The 17,075-nt window shown below is 39.1% G+C and overlaps 1 protein-coding gene across 1 annotated transcript; it reads right to left on the bottom strand.

Moving 5' to 3' along the window:
• Nucleotides 1-228: 228 nt before the first annotated feature.
• LOC139938877 (NLR family CARD domain-containing protein 4-like) lies at nt 229-10,360 on the bottom strand. Its single transcript, XM_071934524.1, has 4 exons — nt 9,992-10,360; nt 7,614-7,777; nt 6,930-7,097; nt 229-6,285 (listed from the first exon to the last, which is right to left on the bottom strand). The coding sequence occupies exons 2-4, from the start codon at nt 7,759-7,761 to the stop codon at nt 3,050-3,052; spliced, it is 3,552 nt and encodes a 1,183-aa protein (XP_071790625.1). The 5' UTR covers nt 7,762-7,777; nt 9,992-10,360; the 3' UTR covers nt 229-3,049.
• Between the last annotated feature and the right edge of the window lie 6,715 nt (nt 10,361-17,075).

The following is a 17,075-nucleotide window of genomic DNA, read 5'->3' as shown; positions in this document are numbered from 1 at the left end:
GGAAAGATGTTTAAAAGTAGAATACAATGATCCACACAAACATGCCTTGAAATTGCGCGGTTTTGCTTTTACCTCGTCGACTAACACGGTCGGCCATTTATGAGAGTCAAAATTTTGACTCCCATAAATGGCCGACCGTGTTAGTTTGCAAAGTAAAAGGAAAACCACGCAATGTCAAGGCATATTTGTGTGGATCATTGTATTCTACTTTTAAAACGTCTTTCCAATCATGTGCATTTCATAACAAACGGTTACAAACGCTTTTTATAGACCAACTCGTCCGATCCAAGGCAACGTGTTCCTTTAAGTAAAAGTACAACAGATCAACTTTATCCATTGCACCAGAACAACTGCCAACAGCCAAGTTTGACCAGTTATTATCATCACATGTATATACATTGTACATGTACATGTAATTTTCATGCATTAGCAGCTGCATTGGGAAACATCAAAATTACACTTAAAACAGTTTTAAGACGATGAGTTTTGGGAAGAGTGAATTCCTCCAAACTGGACTTATTTTAATTATCAATCTTTGCAATAACTGGAGTTTCACTATAATATCGTTCACGTCTAGATTTGTTTAGTTTTACATACATGTTCAAGGCAGGGTACACTTGTAACAGAAAAGTTTCGACCTTTGTGTATTCACAAGTTTTTGTTGGGATTGTTTTAATGAATTAAACAACAACCCCGTAAAAGTTCTCAATTGGTCATTTAAGTTGCAAGAAAAATAAAAGAAAGAACACAAGCTGCGTACAGTTGTGTGTTTTCAGATGCCGCTGAAGCCTTTATCAAATTCAATTACTTTGTGTGGAAGAATTTACTCTCAGACTTAAAGACAGTGGACACTATTGGTAATTGTCAAAGACCAGTCTTTTCACTTGGTGTATCTCAACATATACATAAAATAACAAACCTTTGAAAATTTGAGCTGAATCGGTCATCGAAGTTGCGAGATAATAATGAAAGAAAAAACACCCTTGTCACACGAAGTTGTGTGCTTTTAGATGGTTGATTTCGAGACCTCAAATTCTAAACTTGAGGTCTCAAAATCAAATTCGTTGAAAAATACTTCTTTCTCCAAAACTATGTCACTTCAGAGGGAGCCGTTTCTCACAACGTTTTATACCATCAACCTCTCCCCATTACTCATTACCAAGTAAGGTTTTATGCTAATAATTATTTTGAGTAATTACCAATAGTGTCCACTGCCTTTAAAGTACACATCAGGGTTTGTTTCTAACAATCTCCAATTAGTGTTCTGTTTCAAATCAGGTTGAATTATCTTTAACTTTTGAGTAATTATCAAGAGTTAACTTGCCTTTAAGATACTTATACAAGAAATTAACTTAGAGGCCAACAGCATGGCCCTTGTGTCAGTATTTTGTTATAGTAAATAAAGTTCTGTGAAAACACCACAACACAAAGCCATTAACTTTGTTGGAAATATGAATACATCAATGAGCAGTTCCTTAAAAGACGAAAATACAAAATTGTTCTGTAATGCAAATCTCTTCCTAGCTAGACTTTTACTCAGGCATGTGAGTAACTATCCGTGAAAAAAAAAGAGGAAAAGAGAAAACCAGGCAAGAAAAAAAGAGGAAAAGATGCATGTGCAATATGTTGATCATTTACATGTATACTCATTGTAACTGTATTTAAAGTAGCTTTTACAAATACATTCTATATTATTTACATGGCCTATTATTAGTATACATTTCAGCAAAAACAACTTATTTCGTAAAAGGCAATAATCAAAGTTGTGAACAAAGTTGCCAAAACACAAAAGTATACACTCCAGCTTCAAAGACATTTACCATTATTGATCTCAATATCAATCTGCAACTGTTTTAAAGGAACTATTTGACATATCGGTTGAGTGGTACTGGTAATATACCAAAGAACAGAAAAAGAAACTGGGATCCTTCCTGGATTCCAGCAGAATACCGCCCAAATAGAGAAATTTCGCCAGAATCCTTGTTTTTTAGTGGGATCCTGGTTTATAGGTCATTCAGAAAAAGGTTTCTGGACAGATACGCCCGACTGGGATCCCAGTGGGATTCCCAGCGGGCTGTTTCATAACAAGGATCCTGGTTGGATTCTTTCTGTTTAGATTATTGTAAACAGGAACTTTGTCGGTCTACAAACTGTGCTTTCTAGCCCTATTTTGGCAGTCTCCCTATTTTGTAAAAATTCTTTGTTCAAGGGTGCAGTCATCCAGAAGCCTTACAAACGCTAGCTACCATATAGCAGGGGATCACATCCAACTTTATGATATAACCTGGGGCGGATTGCACCAAGTGGTCTTAAACCAGTCTATGCACTATAGCCGGCTAACTTGAAACGCGCTTAGACAGTCTTTAATTATAGACCGATTGCAATAGCGCGGTCTTTAATTTCAGCCAGTCTTAAATCTTAAGCCTGCTCTGAGCTGGCTATAATCGGTCTTTGGTTTGGTTCTTTAAGATGGCGCTGCATTTGTTAGTTGTAGATGATTTGATGCAAAGAGCTCTACGACGAGATTGTATTTTAGAAATAGATTACACCCATGAGAGGCATTGATGATGATACAGTGTATCGTAAACATATGTTCCCAAGAGTATAAAATGATACAACTCACAGATTTGATATCCAATGATTTAAACCAAAGCAATAAGAAGAATGCCGTACCGCCAGTGACTGCAGAAGTGCTAAGTATAATGGGACATTTGTTCTATTGCATTACTTTTCGCCGACTTATCTAAGACCGGCTTATTGCAACAGGCTTAATGACTGACTAAGCTAAGACCGTCTAAGACAGATAGCCGGCTATAACTGACTGGTCTTAGACCGCTGACTAAGACCGTTTTATTGCAATCCACCCCTGGGAAACAGCAGCCAGGGGATCACCAGTTAGTTTATAACTTCTGTTACAACGAGAGTTGACTGTGTACATGTATCTGTGCCTAATCTGTCAACCGTTTGCTTCATTTGTTGGAGTTGAATATGTTTCTATCGTTCAGACATTCTGTAGGTTCCTCATGAATGCTGTACATACAGTACATGATCATGTATTTATGTCATATGAGAAGACAGATGTGCTGTAATAAAAACCTTGGCATGACTTGATCAAGTTTGTCATATCTCCACCGGTCAAAAAGCAGCCACTCAAGTCGACTTTCTTGATATTCTTCAAGTGATGACACCATGATTCAACAGTACCACTCAAAGCTGTACAACCATAAAGCACTAATTCTGCTAAGTTCGTCATTTGACCGAGTGAGACTGCCATATGGAGCATATCAGCACCTGTAAGGCAGCAGTTACCAAAGTTAAGTATCTTGACCTGTGTCATACCTTTCAGATTAACTGACCACAAATCTGCAGATCCACTCAAGTCTTTATTTGAAGAGAGTTTAAATTCGATTAAGTTTGGCAGGTGGCAACTTGAAATTGCATCAAGAATGCATGGCATATCTTTGCCTGTCATTGCACAAAAACCCAAGTCAAACTTTTGTAAGTTTTCCAAGTTGCTCAAATGAGAGGCCCATGTTGATGCAGAACCACCCAACTTTGGGTTTGAGGGAAGCCTCAATTCCACCAGGTTGGGTAACTGACAAACGTGTTCCATATCTGGACCTGTCAGCGCACATTTGCCCATCTCTAGCTCTTTGAGGGACTTTAAGTTCTTCAGTTGGCCCGACCATAGGTCAACAGAGTTGCCCAAGGCCATATTTCCATCTAGTATCAGCACAGTCAACATGGGCAGAAATCCAAGTGAGTCGGTAACATAACCCATATCTTCCCCCGTTAGAGAGCAGAATCTCATACCAAGTATCTTGAGACGTTTCAGATGCCTTAAACTGTGAGCCCATGTTGCAGCACAGGCACCCAGAGATGTATTTCCTATCAGCTGCAACTCTTCCAAGTTGGTCAGACCACACAGTGACTTTGCAACATGTACCATATCTACATCTATCAAAGAGCAACCACCAATGAAGAGTTTCTGTAGCTTTTCCAGATACCTCAACTGAGAGGACCAAACTGCTGCACAGCTTCCCAAGTTTTTATTCTTGAAGAGCTTCAATTCCACCAGATTCGGCAGGTCATTTGGCGATTCAGAAATGTGAGCCACATGTTTACCTGTCAATGAGCAAGAACTCATGTCCAACTTTTCAAGATGTTTCAACAGCCTCAAATGGGATAAGGCTGGTTCATGGCCACCAATCGCCAAGGTGTTATTTTCTTTTAGTACCAAGTTGGTAAATCCAGGAAGCTCACACAGGGAGTAAGCTACATATTTCAAATCATCACCTCTCAATAAGCAGCCGCTCATGTCAAGCTTGTGAAGCCGTGTCATGTATCTCAAATGATGGCACCACAGTTTAGCACAGCCGCCCAATGCCTCATTGTTAGCGACTGCCAACTCAGTCAAGCCACACCTATGGCTAAGAACTGCTGCAACAACAGCGGCTGTCAATGAGCAATCATTCAAGTGTAGTACCGAGAGGTTTTTGATGAACTGCACCTGATCTACCCAAGCTGCAGCATTCTGGTTTCTTTTGTCATCTGTCATTTCATTTTCTGAAAGCTCTAACCGAGACAGTTTGGCTGCTTTGCTCAATGCTGATACAATGCAATGCATTTTTCTTCCAGTCATTTTGCACTGAGTCAGTGTCAGAGCCGTTAGATTCGTCATTGCAGTGAAGGACTTTGCTAAACCTTCACAGAACCTCATTGGTAGATCACACATTTCTATGTGTATCTTTGAAACCTTTGCAAGGTAATTATACCCGCCATTGGTCATCATGATGGTTATATGATCCAGGAACCATATAAATGAGTTGAGGCAGTCTTGGTTCAATTGCTGAAAAGACATTTCTTGAGTTATAAGTGATTGAACAACTTTATTTGGGGGCAACTGACCTGACTGGCCTTCAAAGTAGCAATCAAGAACTAGCTTCCAAACCCTTTGGTCATTTGGGAGCCTTTCTATCAGTGACTCAAGAATCATGTTTGTACAGGCCTCATCATCACCACAGCAAAAGCGTAAAAGATACTCAAACTCACAAGGATCCTTTACTGATGAACAGACAATATGACGAAGAGTTTTCTGAAAGTCTACTGTTGCTTCTTTCAACAAGCTGTTCAAGTATTTCCCAGCACAAAGTTCTTGAAAGGTCTTGTGAATGAACTGAATACTGTTATGACTTTCAAGACACTTTATGACTCTCTGTTTTGTCAGAATGCCGGCTGTTATTGCCATATCAAGAGTGGTCCTGTCAAACTCTCTTTCTGGAAATGCCATGATTGAACTGCTACTAAGTAGACCACGAAGCCCAATCTTTCCTATTTCAATTATGACTTTTGATACTTCTTCTTGAGGCACATCTGACTTTCGCTTGAACATATACAAGAATGCTTGACTGTAGAGCTGTGACATTGTCTCAGGTAGGCTGGATTCTTCTCTCCAAAGTATACACATGAGGAGCAGAAGCATTGGACTCTTCGCCAAATCAGAAAGGATGTTAGAGGACTTGATTCTCTGTATAAGCCCATCTTCTTTCTCTACATCCTCAGCAAAGAATCTTTTGACATATTTTACGATACTCTCAGAATCAAATCCATTCACCCTGACACTTGCGAACGGTTTTTGAATCAAATTTCTTGTAATCAATCTGTCGAAATGAGAGGGGCGAGTTGAAACAACGACAAAGCATTCTCGACCAATCTTCCGATTCAGAATCTTAAAGATAGAACCAATTGAAGTTGTATCGCGAGAAATTAACTCATCAAAACCATCAAACAGGATCAGAACCTTGTCTGGATTCTTGGTAATGAATGAATCCAAATCTGTACGGTTGACTAAAGTATCCTCATCTAAAAGTTGGTCAAAAATTGCATCAATAAGCTCTGAGGTTTTGTCAAGTGCATTCATTTTCAAAGCAAAGACAAGTTTGTAGCTTTGCATTGCAGTAGAAGCGCCATTTGCCCAATCATATGCCATTTTATCAACAAGAGTGGTCTTCCCTCTTCCAGCTACTCCGTTTAAAATAACTCGTTTAATAGGAAGACCCTCTTTTGAGGCCAGATGAAAGATTTCATTATAGGATTTTAAACTCTCATTAGTTTCTAACAACAATTTGGTATAGATGTCCTTGACATGTTTAGTGTCATCATCTTCCCATGGAATGCCTTTTACAAAGCTCCCTGTGCTCATGTATCGTCTTTTTATTGATGTCTCACAGTGGTCTGCCGCTGTTTGCTCCAACCTTGTCTGGTGTTTGATCGCCTTAGTCTCATCTGCATACAGGGAGAGAGAAACAAGAGAAGAAAACAACCGTAAACTCAAACACTCAATGAAGAATGAAAATATCTGTTAAAAAACATTAACTTGTAAGTTGCTCTGCCACTCTCATCTTTATTTGGCTTAAAGGCCCGGTCCCACTGCAGCGATAACAAAAACGATAACGACCACGACGCAAAGAAAACGCATTCTATTGGTAGAATTGCTCCTGCAGAATACGCATACGCTCATTCAACCAATGGAATGCATTCTCTTTGCGTCATTATTGTTATTGCTGCCGTGGGACCGGGCCTTTACTGTCAGTTGAGTCATGAGTCCTGTCTTAAAACAGTCAGTAAAAAAGATTCCTTAAAGCTGGGAAATTTTTAGGATTTTTGAAGAAACTCACTCTTTGCAGTAAAAACGTAACCCTTCTGGGCATTTGACAGTTACTACATTCTGCTGCCCAGTGTGTGTACAGATACATGCCCAACATCCTGCAGCCTTACTGCCCTCGCTACCCTGGGACTAGCTGTAGCAATCTCTCAAGTTACTAACCCCCTGAATGTGGTTGCTGAAAAAAAATGCCGTATCCTTATTAAGGTTTGGCTACTAGTCCATATTACTTACAACTATTTGGACAACCAGTAAAAAAACTTACCTCCCCTTCCAGTTTCCTTACAAACATTGAAGGTATTTCCCGACACAGGTCCTAGGAAGATAAAATTCCCACTACCTTCAACATTTATATCTCCAATGACCGATGGTTGGGTACATGTACATGTTGGTGTTGATGGTGGTACAAAACATTGCTGGGGTTGACATGATTCTGTGAAAATCAATAATGGGAAAATTTTCAAATCTCAAGAAACTTTTGTTTGGACAACAAGGTTACTACTGGAAATGATATTAATTTGTCTGACTCAAATTTTCATTTTTTTCTCTGCACTCTCCAAATCTGCCTGCTGTATAGACTGTGCAAGTCTCGTGCGTAACACAACTAGAAACAAAACAATCAAAGATCTTTTTTCTAAAAACAAAGCTTTGTTTTGATAAGCTTTGTGATCGGACATCGGAGGTTGGCACAAGTTCTATTTTTAGTAACATGAAGCTGAGATTAGTTTTAATTCTTGAGTTTTCTTTGTTACGTTGTTGAAATGAGTTTACTTTCATATTTTTTATCATTGTATACATGTCATGGTCACATACCTGTTAAATTAAAATAAGTGACAAAACGAAATCTCGCCAATTTAAAACTCCTTAAATTAAGGTTGGGTTGGGACCACAATGGTCCAAGTTAGAATACGCATGAAAACTTGCAGTCTAAATGCCTTGTTCAAATTACCTTGAGTGCTTTGCAAATGTTGAGAGTGCATTTGGTGCAGTGGTTGTTGCTCTTCATGACGACTATCGCCATGGTTATTAGCTCCTCCTCCATGCTGCTCCTGGGCATCACATGATGCTACTGTTGTCTTGTTCTCCACATCTTCCATGATGAAGAGAACAGATCTAAATAAAGTCAGTTAACAAAAATACAATAATTATTGATAAAGAAACTAATTTCGTTTTTGCAGATATATTAAAGGCCATTCTAAAGTAAAATGAAGCATGGAGTTAGGATTAGACTGCTTATGTTACACATGTTACCCTTTTCACGCTTTGGTGTGGTGTCATTTAGCCTTCAAGGATATTGAAACACAACGTTCCATGTTGAGTACCACAGTGAGGAGTGTTGGCTCCGTGTGGGACCGCCCCCACCCCTCCATGATCTCTGGCGTACGTTACTTGCGGTGAGGAACAGAACGGTTTCTTTTGAAACCCGCTCCTCCATCTCCAGGCATGCAAGGCGAACGAGTTTCTCAATCCTACAGCAAGAGAGCACCACCAGCAACTAGCTCCACCATTGAGCTGTGCTGGCGCCCTCCTGGTTGATTGGCACAAATGTTACAGTACTTAGGGTCGGTACTTCAGGTATTCAGGTGTTAACCTTTTTTCACATATGTGGAAAGTATTGCAACACATAGTAAAGACTTAGTAAGCATTGCGTTAAAGCGACAATCAAGCCAAGGAGCTTGCAGGGTTGCCACTCGAGAAAATAGTACCTCTAGGGGAACACCACTTTGCAAAATTTAACATGTAAATTGGAAAGGAAGGATAAAAAAGTTATAAATTTCACTCCTCTACGCGAATAATTTCACTACAACGCATGTATGCACTATAATTTGCAATGAAAGCCTTAATATCAAGATCACTTCCAGCACCAGATAGGCTTAATAAACACAAAAATCAAAGTGAAAGTTGAAAGTTCATTATACTCTTAGAGTCCCTTGCACTTTCAGTGGGTTCACATACACTGATAGATATTATTTTCATGGATGAAGTTATTACCGAAAAATAAGACAAAGTTCTGCACTAGCGAAACGATCATCTTAAACAACTGATAATTTGGCATTATGACAGGTGTAATATTTAAATATGACCATTCACCAATCACCTCTCTTAATACTATGAGGTACGTCACAATGCTAACCCAAAATAAGGCGATGGGGGCAGCCACTGCAAGTGATGGGGGACTTGCACCCATAACCTCATTTTGTGTAAGAATTATGACGTCATGCATAAATATTATTAAGAAAGGCGTATAGAGGGCGGTAGTAATCAATGCAAGAAAGTGCTAAGAAGAAATCTGTTCAAGGATGTGGCTGGGAGAGTTTACATTTTACTTTAAAAAAATGTTGTTATCACAAAAAGTGTAGCTCCCTGAATCCATTTGTTGGTGCCAGTATTTATGTATTTACTTATTGACCTCATAAACACAGCCTCCATCTGACTCGACCCTCCAGAAAACACAATCTCCAATTCCATCAAATTCGTCAGTCAACCTAATAGGCCATTAGCGTTAGGGTTAGAGTTAGGGTTAGGGTAAGGGTTAGGGTTAGGGTTATTGTTAGCAGGTTAGGGCTGTCGCCGAGTGTGGCCCTGTATTCTACAGTTACCCCGAAGTAAAACAAATTTTTGCATTTATTTTACTTTTTGACCAAAAAGTGATGATGTTTTTGACCGAAAAGGTATTCATGAAAATGAATGGGAATCAAAGTGTGTTGAATCGGTTTTCAACTAGTGGTTTAAACCCGCCGAGGCTTGGTTCTTGATAATTTACCTCGACTTCGTCTTGGTAAATTATCAAGAACCAGGTCTCGTTGGGATTAAACCACTAGTTGAAAACCTCTTCACCACACATTGATTCTCTTAAAGGCAGTGGACACTATTGGTAATCGTCAAAGACTAGCCTTCACAGTTGGTGTATCTCAACATGCATAAAATAACAAACCTGTGAAAATTTGAGCTCAATCGGTCATGGAACTTGCGAGATGAAAATGAAAGAAAAAAACACCCTTGTCACACAAAGTTGTGTGCGTTTAGATGGTTGATTTCGAGACCTCAAGTTCTAAACTAGTTGCGCTAACGTAACCCTCCTCCCGACGGCCGCCTGCCGTCGGGAGGAGGGTTAATACGTTATCGCAACTAGTTCTAAATGTGAGGTTTCGAAATCAAATCCGTGGAAAATTACTTCTTTCTCGAACACTATATCACTTCAGAGGGAGCCGTTTCGCACAATAATTTATACCATCAACCTCTCCCCATTACTCGTCTCCAAGAAAGGTTTTATGCTAATAACTATTTTGAGTAATTACCATAGTGTCCACTGCCTTTAATACTCACACTTCACAGTCACACGACCAGTTGCTGGATCGTAAATTCCTATGTAAGGAAATTAACTTGCACTCCTGATCAACTGTGTACTATAAATTCTCCCTGCGATGCACTCGTTTGATCAGATCATTCTTGTAAGTTCCCACGCGGAAGTTTCAGGAGGATGCTACCAACCGCTTACCAAGCATGAGTAGATCTCAGCGTAGAGCTTGCTCTATGATAACACTAAGCTAGGTAACTGTCTTCATTTCACAAGAGGTAATGCAGGCTGGGACAACTAAGTGAAAGTTACATCGATCCCCGTACAAAGAGTCATTGCTACCTGTGTAATCGCAACGCGACGCCATTATTATAGTGCTTGCAACACACAATACGAGAACGACCACTTTATTTAGACGTGCGGGAAAAACCTATTTATAATTATGGGGAAAACCCAGGGTGTGTGCGTCAACAGACTATGCATTGGGCCGCGGTATGGGCGGCCATCAGGACATAAGCAAAACAAATCAACATAACAAAAACACGTGCGGAATGTAGACGATGTGACCTATGTTTACATTCAAACCGCCCTCTGTTGACAAAACACTGTATATGTCATGTTTCGCCGGGCAAAAAGACACGTAGTCATGGTAAGATTGCATACAGTTTCTATCCTCTGCTTACCAGTTTTCACGCTATTATACCTTTTTCTTTGAATTGGGAAAAAATAAGGATGCCATATATCAACCGATGCCCTAATTATCTTCATTTGTTAATACAAAGTATGCAAACATGTATTAAAACTTGATGGTCATTGAAACGTTCACACCACACACCGATCTTGGATGGCTTCAACTGGCCCCATTTGTTTTGAGTTTTTCCGGTTTCCCGGTGAAGCCATACATGGAAGAAACATCTGCAGTGACTACAAGTGTTCTTTGAGACTCTGTGTATGACTGTATAGCCAGCAGTTGCCTTCATTTTATTCAAAATATTTTTTTATTAAATTTTTAAAATTACCATGGTAACTTGCAAAAAATAAAAAAAATATAAAAAGTATAAAAAGTGTGAATAATTACTGGCTTCAAAATCTGATTTCTATTTATTTTTTTTCTATTTTTTTTCTTAATATTTATAACAAAGCGTATAAATAAACAGTGATAATTGAATCAACAAGCTGATGTCTAAATTTTAATATAAAAAATAGTATTGATACGAGGGTTACAAAATAAAAATCTTCAAAAATATTAGAAAATGATATATAAGGCACATGGCTTCTTTAAGCCTCGGTATTTTTTTCAAGAATGCTCAGCAAAACATTCAGTCACATGATTTTGATCATCATGAATTGTGAATTGAAATAGCGTTTGATGAAACTTTTTCGGTGGGCAAATATTTTTACATGGCCTCAACATTATGACATATTTTTGTACCTTGTAGAAATGCCTAAAATACCAAACTTTTTGCATTTACAAGTGCAAATGACCAGTGGAGCCTTAGGGCCTACGTGTTTCTGAGTTTTGATCAAAGAAGAGGAGACTCTTTGCTTGGCAAATAAAACCACACAATTTTTATCTAGGGACTGTTTACATCGCGCACAGAGAGGTAAAAGATTTGCCACGATTTTAGGGACACCTCGAAAACAGGACCTCCTACGATATATCTAGCTGGCTGCCCGAAAACACAACACGAAGGTTTTGCCCGGCGGAATGCGCGCGAATCATGTTACGGTTTTCGAATGACGTCAGAGGTCACATCGTCCATAAAGCGTCTTTTATTGCGAAGGGCATGCCTCATTATATACTTTTAGTTTCGATAAGCATTATTGTTTTGTGCCTGATATTCTTTAAAGGCAGTGGACACTATTGGTAATTGTCAAAGACTATAGCCTTCACAGTTAGTGTATCTCAACATATGCATAAAATAACTAACCTGTGAAAAATTACCGTGGAAAATTACTTCTTTCTCGAAAACTACGTCACTTCAGAGGGAGCCGTTTCTCACAATGTTTTATACTATCAGCAGCTCTCCATTGCTTGTTACCAAGTGAGGTTTTATACTGATAATTATTTTGAGTTATTACCAATAGTGTCCACTGCCTTTAATGATTTGCCAATAGTTGTTTTTTGTTTACCACGTTACTGATGCATGTGGCATTACGTACTGCTCCTGGCAATGCATGGAAGGACTCTCGGATCATATAGCACGTTTTATGCTCTGGAGCGGCTATTAGTTAGCAGAATTCTATACAATCTGCTAACCTGGGGCTATATCATTCATGGAGCCGACGTAGGCTATATATATAGCTGCTCGACACTGTGTAGGGCCTAATTTACTTTCACTTAAAATAATGTTTAGCTTAACATTATTTCTCTCGGGGAATGAAGAGATGTTGATAGTTTATTAAACATTGTGGAGAAACGGCTCCCTCTGATAAAGTAATGCCAGTTTGAGAAAAAATGCCTCACCAAAAACAGCATACTTCATGCAAGAATCTGAAAGCACACTGTCAGATACACGTGCATCAACTGGGTTTCACTTTCTTACTCACTAATTGCAGCTTCAATAAGTGAGTCTAAAGTTTCACAGATTTGTTATTGATGCATACCCAGATAGCATCACAACATAGAACCAACGTTGGGCCAACGGAACACTTTCATTGGACCAACATATTGGCTGTCAACATTGGCACAACGCACTTTTGCTTATCGGCCTTATGTTGGGCCAATGTAAAAGTTGGCCCAACGTTGGCCCAACGTAGACATTGGCTCAACATTGGGCCAATGTCTTGCCCATGTGTTTTATAACATTGAACCAATAAGCCACTTCGGAGTTCCAGCTGCGCATGTCTATTACTGCTGACAACGCATGTTGTCTATCTCCCGTAACCTTTTGACAATACCAGCGGGTATTGTCAAAAGGTTACGGGAGATAGACAAAATCCGTTGTCAGCAGTAACAGGCATGCGCCACGGACATTCCGAAGTGGCTTATATCAGGCCAACGTAATCGAACATTGAGCCAACATTGAGCCTGTCATTCTGCGAACAGAACAGTTTCATTGGGCCAACATTGGCTGTCAACATTGGCCCAACGTACTTTTGCTCATAGTAGTTACGTTGAGCCAGTGTTAAAATTGGGCCAACGCCGTTGGCCCAACGCAAACATTGGCCAACGTAGAACCAATGAAATGTTTATGTTGGGCCAATGTTGATTACAAATATTGGCCCAATGTACTTCTGCTCATCAGATGTTGGTTAAACATTGCCCCAACGTTGAGCCAACGTATAATTATTCAAAAATATTGACTTTGAGTTTATATTTCTGTTCATGAATGATCTTTATGATTAATTCAAGTAGTTAGTGTCTGTGAATATATACTTCAGTTATATTATTTACATGTAGTTTACGATACCAATATAATAACGAACAACCTATACAGGCCTATACATCCTTCTGCCCTGTAGGGGCCGTCCAGGGTAAGGCAAAGGTTTTAAAAACACTGTCATCAAAGCGATGTGCCCTCCCAGACCCCCTCCAACAAAAATCATACATGTTTATAAAAATACAGAAAATAAAAGCATGAATTTTAAAAATGTAGATGCAAATGTATATGTTTTGCATTTATAGTCCTGGATCCATAGACTTTCCAGTCATGGTTTGTTTTAATTGAAACTGTGTACTTCTTAATTAACATGGTTGAAAATATTTGTTTGTATACTTTTGATGTTCATATTTTCCTACAAAAGAATTATACACAAAAATACACAACTTTGCCTTGGATAACTTAAATTCACCCAAATTATTGTGATATTATAAAAAAAACTGTAAATATTCACACAATTCTAAGCCCCGCCCAAAAATTTGCATTTATATCAATGTTGGCCCAACGTTGGCTCAATGTTGGCTCAATGTTGGCTCAACATTTAACGTGATCGTCTAAGTAGTGATCATTCGTTTTACACGTTCAAAGCACCGTAGCACGTCAAGATCTTGCCAATGCCCAATCACAAGTTGGATACTGAAGGCTCCACCCTACTCGGACCGTTGTCTTTGTTAAACGCTATACATATTCATGTCATGTTCAATAGAGCAGGAGAGCTGGAGGCATGGTAGGCCCCCAGGAAAATTCACTATAGAGGAAAGATTTACAAAGAATTGCTGTTGTCCACTAGTGCCCGCTATAACCAAAGGAAAAGGCGAAAAGGGGCACATTTTTGATTTTTTTTTTTAAGTACCCTCTTAAACTATTTTGCAAAGAAATGTATGTTAAGAAGGGGCTTGGTGAAGCATGTTGGGTGTCACTGTGGCCGAATAACATAAGGATTTATTTATAACTGTTAAAGCTGATACTCCAGCGTCCTTTACTGTTATTATATGCAAACACAAAAACACGATATTCATATCACTCAGGTGTTGGATTGAAACTCCAAAATCCAGTAGGGATCACACAAAGTAGGGTTTAAAAAGTAAAGAAAAAACATATAATATTGTAAGTGACCAACTAATCTTATTTGAATGTGAACAGCAGACCTGAATATCATTACAGATGAACGTTATCTTATTTGAATGTGAACAGCAGACCTGAATATCATTACAGATGAACGTTATCTTATTTGAATGTGAACAGCAGACCTGAATATCATTACAGATGAACGTTATCTTATTTGAATGTGAACTGCAGTCCTGAATATCATCACAGATGAACGTTATCTTATTTGAATGTGAACAGCAGACCCGAATATCATTACAGATGAACGTTATCTTATTTGAATGTGAACTGCAGTCCTGAATATCATTACAGACGAACTTAATCTTATTTGAATGTGAACAGCAGACCTGAATATCATTACAGATGAACGTTATCTTATTTGAATGTGAACAGCAGACTTTCTCTTTACAAGTTGAGCACACCTACATTGTTAGACTCCAACTGCACAACCAAAGGGACTTGCACATGTTGGATTGAGCTCACAAGTAGCGTTATTATACTGTATAGGCTATTGTTGCATGTTTTTTACACACCCTGCTTGCTTAGCAATGAATGCTAACATCACCTTGTGAGTGATTGTCCGCTACCTGCATGCTTTACAAGGAACAGACAATAAGAGAATTTTCCTGGGGCTTACACACATGCCTCCAGCTCTCCTGCTCTATTGAATAACATGAATAATGTATAGCGTTTAACAAAGACAACAGTCCGAGTAGGGTGGAGCCTTCAGTATCCAGCTTGTGATTGGGCATTGGCAAGATCTGGACGTGCGACGGTGCTTTGAACGTGTAAAACGAATGATCACTAGTGATACAACTGTATTGTCGGTATTACTGGCATTTGACTGTCAATTTCTATACAAAACTTCACCATTAGCGATGATTCTGACCATCAAACTTGTCCTATAACTAACAAGCAAAGACATTAAGTCTATTTTATGACCAGACACACTTAACTTGGTCATATCCCCTATGATTCTTGTTATAAATGGTTGACGACGAAACATCTGACCGCTGACCTAATTCCAACATAACTGCGCAACATTTTAACACAACTCCAACGTTTTCCATTTGAAAGCTTTGTCGGTTTGCAAGAACAAAACAAAAACAAAAAACAAGCAAACAAGCAAACCAACTCCAACAGCAGTGTATCAACGTTCTGTTTCCAATGGCGTCCCCAAAATGATTGGCAATCGATATGAAACCCGATCAATTATTTAAACATTTATGCCAGGCCTTTGTTTTGTGATTTTTGTATCATAAATTATTTTCTATTGTAAAGCTTTTTAGCTGTTCCGACCTACTGTCGGAACAGGTATTGTTTTCGTCGATATTGTTATTATTATTGTTATTACTGTTCTTTGTTTCCGCCTAAAACCTTAAAAGATTTGTACACGTTTTTTCTTTAAAGGCAGTGGACACTATTGGTAATTACTCAAAATAATTATTTGCATAAAATCGTTTTTTGGTAACGAGTATAGATGGGGAGAGGTCGATAGTATAAAACATTGTGAGTAACGGCTCCCTCTGAAGTAATGTAGTTTTAGAGAAAGAAGCAATTTTCCACGAATTTTGATTTTCGAGACCTCAGATTTAGAATTTGAGGTCTCGAAATCGAGCATCTGAAAGTGCACAACTTCGTGTGACAAGGGTGTTTTTTTCAACGGAAGTTTAATTATATATTATATCACTCAATGCTTATTATAATGCATATTAGGCTGTTCTGTTAGAACTAACATTGGTCCGAAATTGATGTCCCACTTAAAACCAACGTTGGCGCAACATTGAGTGCCAACGTGAAACCAATGTGGTAATGCCGACGTAGAGCCAACATTGGTCCTGCGTTGGAAACCAACACAATGCCTATATTATTGCTATCCCACTATTAACCAACGTTGGCTCAACATTGATCGCCAACAAAAAACCAATGTGGTAATGCCGACCTAGAGCCAACATTGGTCCTACGTTGGAAACTAACAGAATGCCGATATTGCTGTCCCACTAATAACCAACGTTGGCTCAACATTGGGTGCCAACGTAAAATCAATGTGGTAATGCCGACCTAGAGCCAACATTGGTCCTACGTTAGAAACCAACACAATGCCAATATTGCTGTCCCACTAATAACCAACGTTGGCTCAACATTGGGTGCCAACGTAAAACCAATGTGGTAATGCCGACCTAGAGCCAACATTGGCCCTACGTTATTGATGTCCCACTATTAACCAACGTTGGCTCAACATTAAGTGCCAATACGTAAAACAAATGTAGTATTGGTTCTACGTCGGATACTAACACAATGCCGAATATTGTTTAATTACTAAAAACCAACGTTGGCTCAACATTGATCGCCAGTGTAAAACCAACGTGATTCTGCCGACCTACAGCCAACGTTGGCCCAATGTCAGAAACAAACATAGTGCCAATGCCGAATGCCGATCGTGGCGACGTAGTGCCAACATTGGGCCAACGCCAAAAGCTGACACAATACCAATGCCAACGGTGCCGACCAAACACCAACGTTGGCCCAATGTATGAATGTTATCTGGGTAATGTTCAAATAGTGATCATTCGTTTTACACGTTCAAAGCACCGTCGCACGTCCAGATCTTGCCAATGCCCAA

The sequence above is a fragment of the Asterias amurensis genome, chromosome 6 (assembly GCF_032118995.1).
Source record: "Asterias amurensis chromosome 6, ASM3211899v1".
Lineage (NCBI taxonomy): Eukaryota > Metazoa > Echinodermata > Asteroidea > Forcipulatida > Asteriidae > Asterias > Asterias amurensis.
This window is presented reverse-complemented; position numbering and strand designations above follow the sequence as displayed.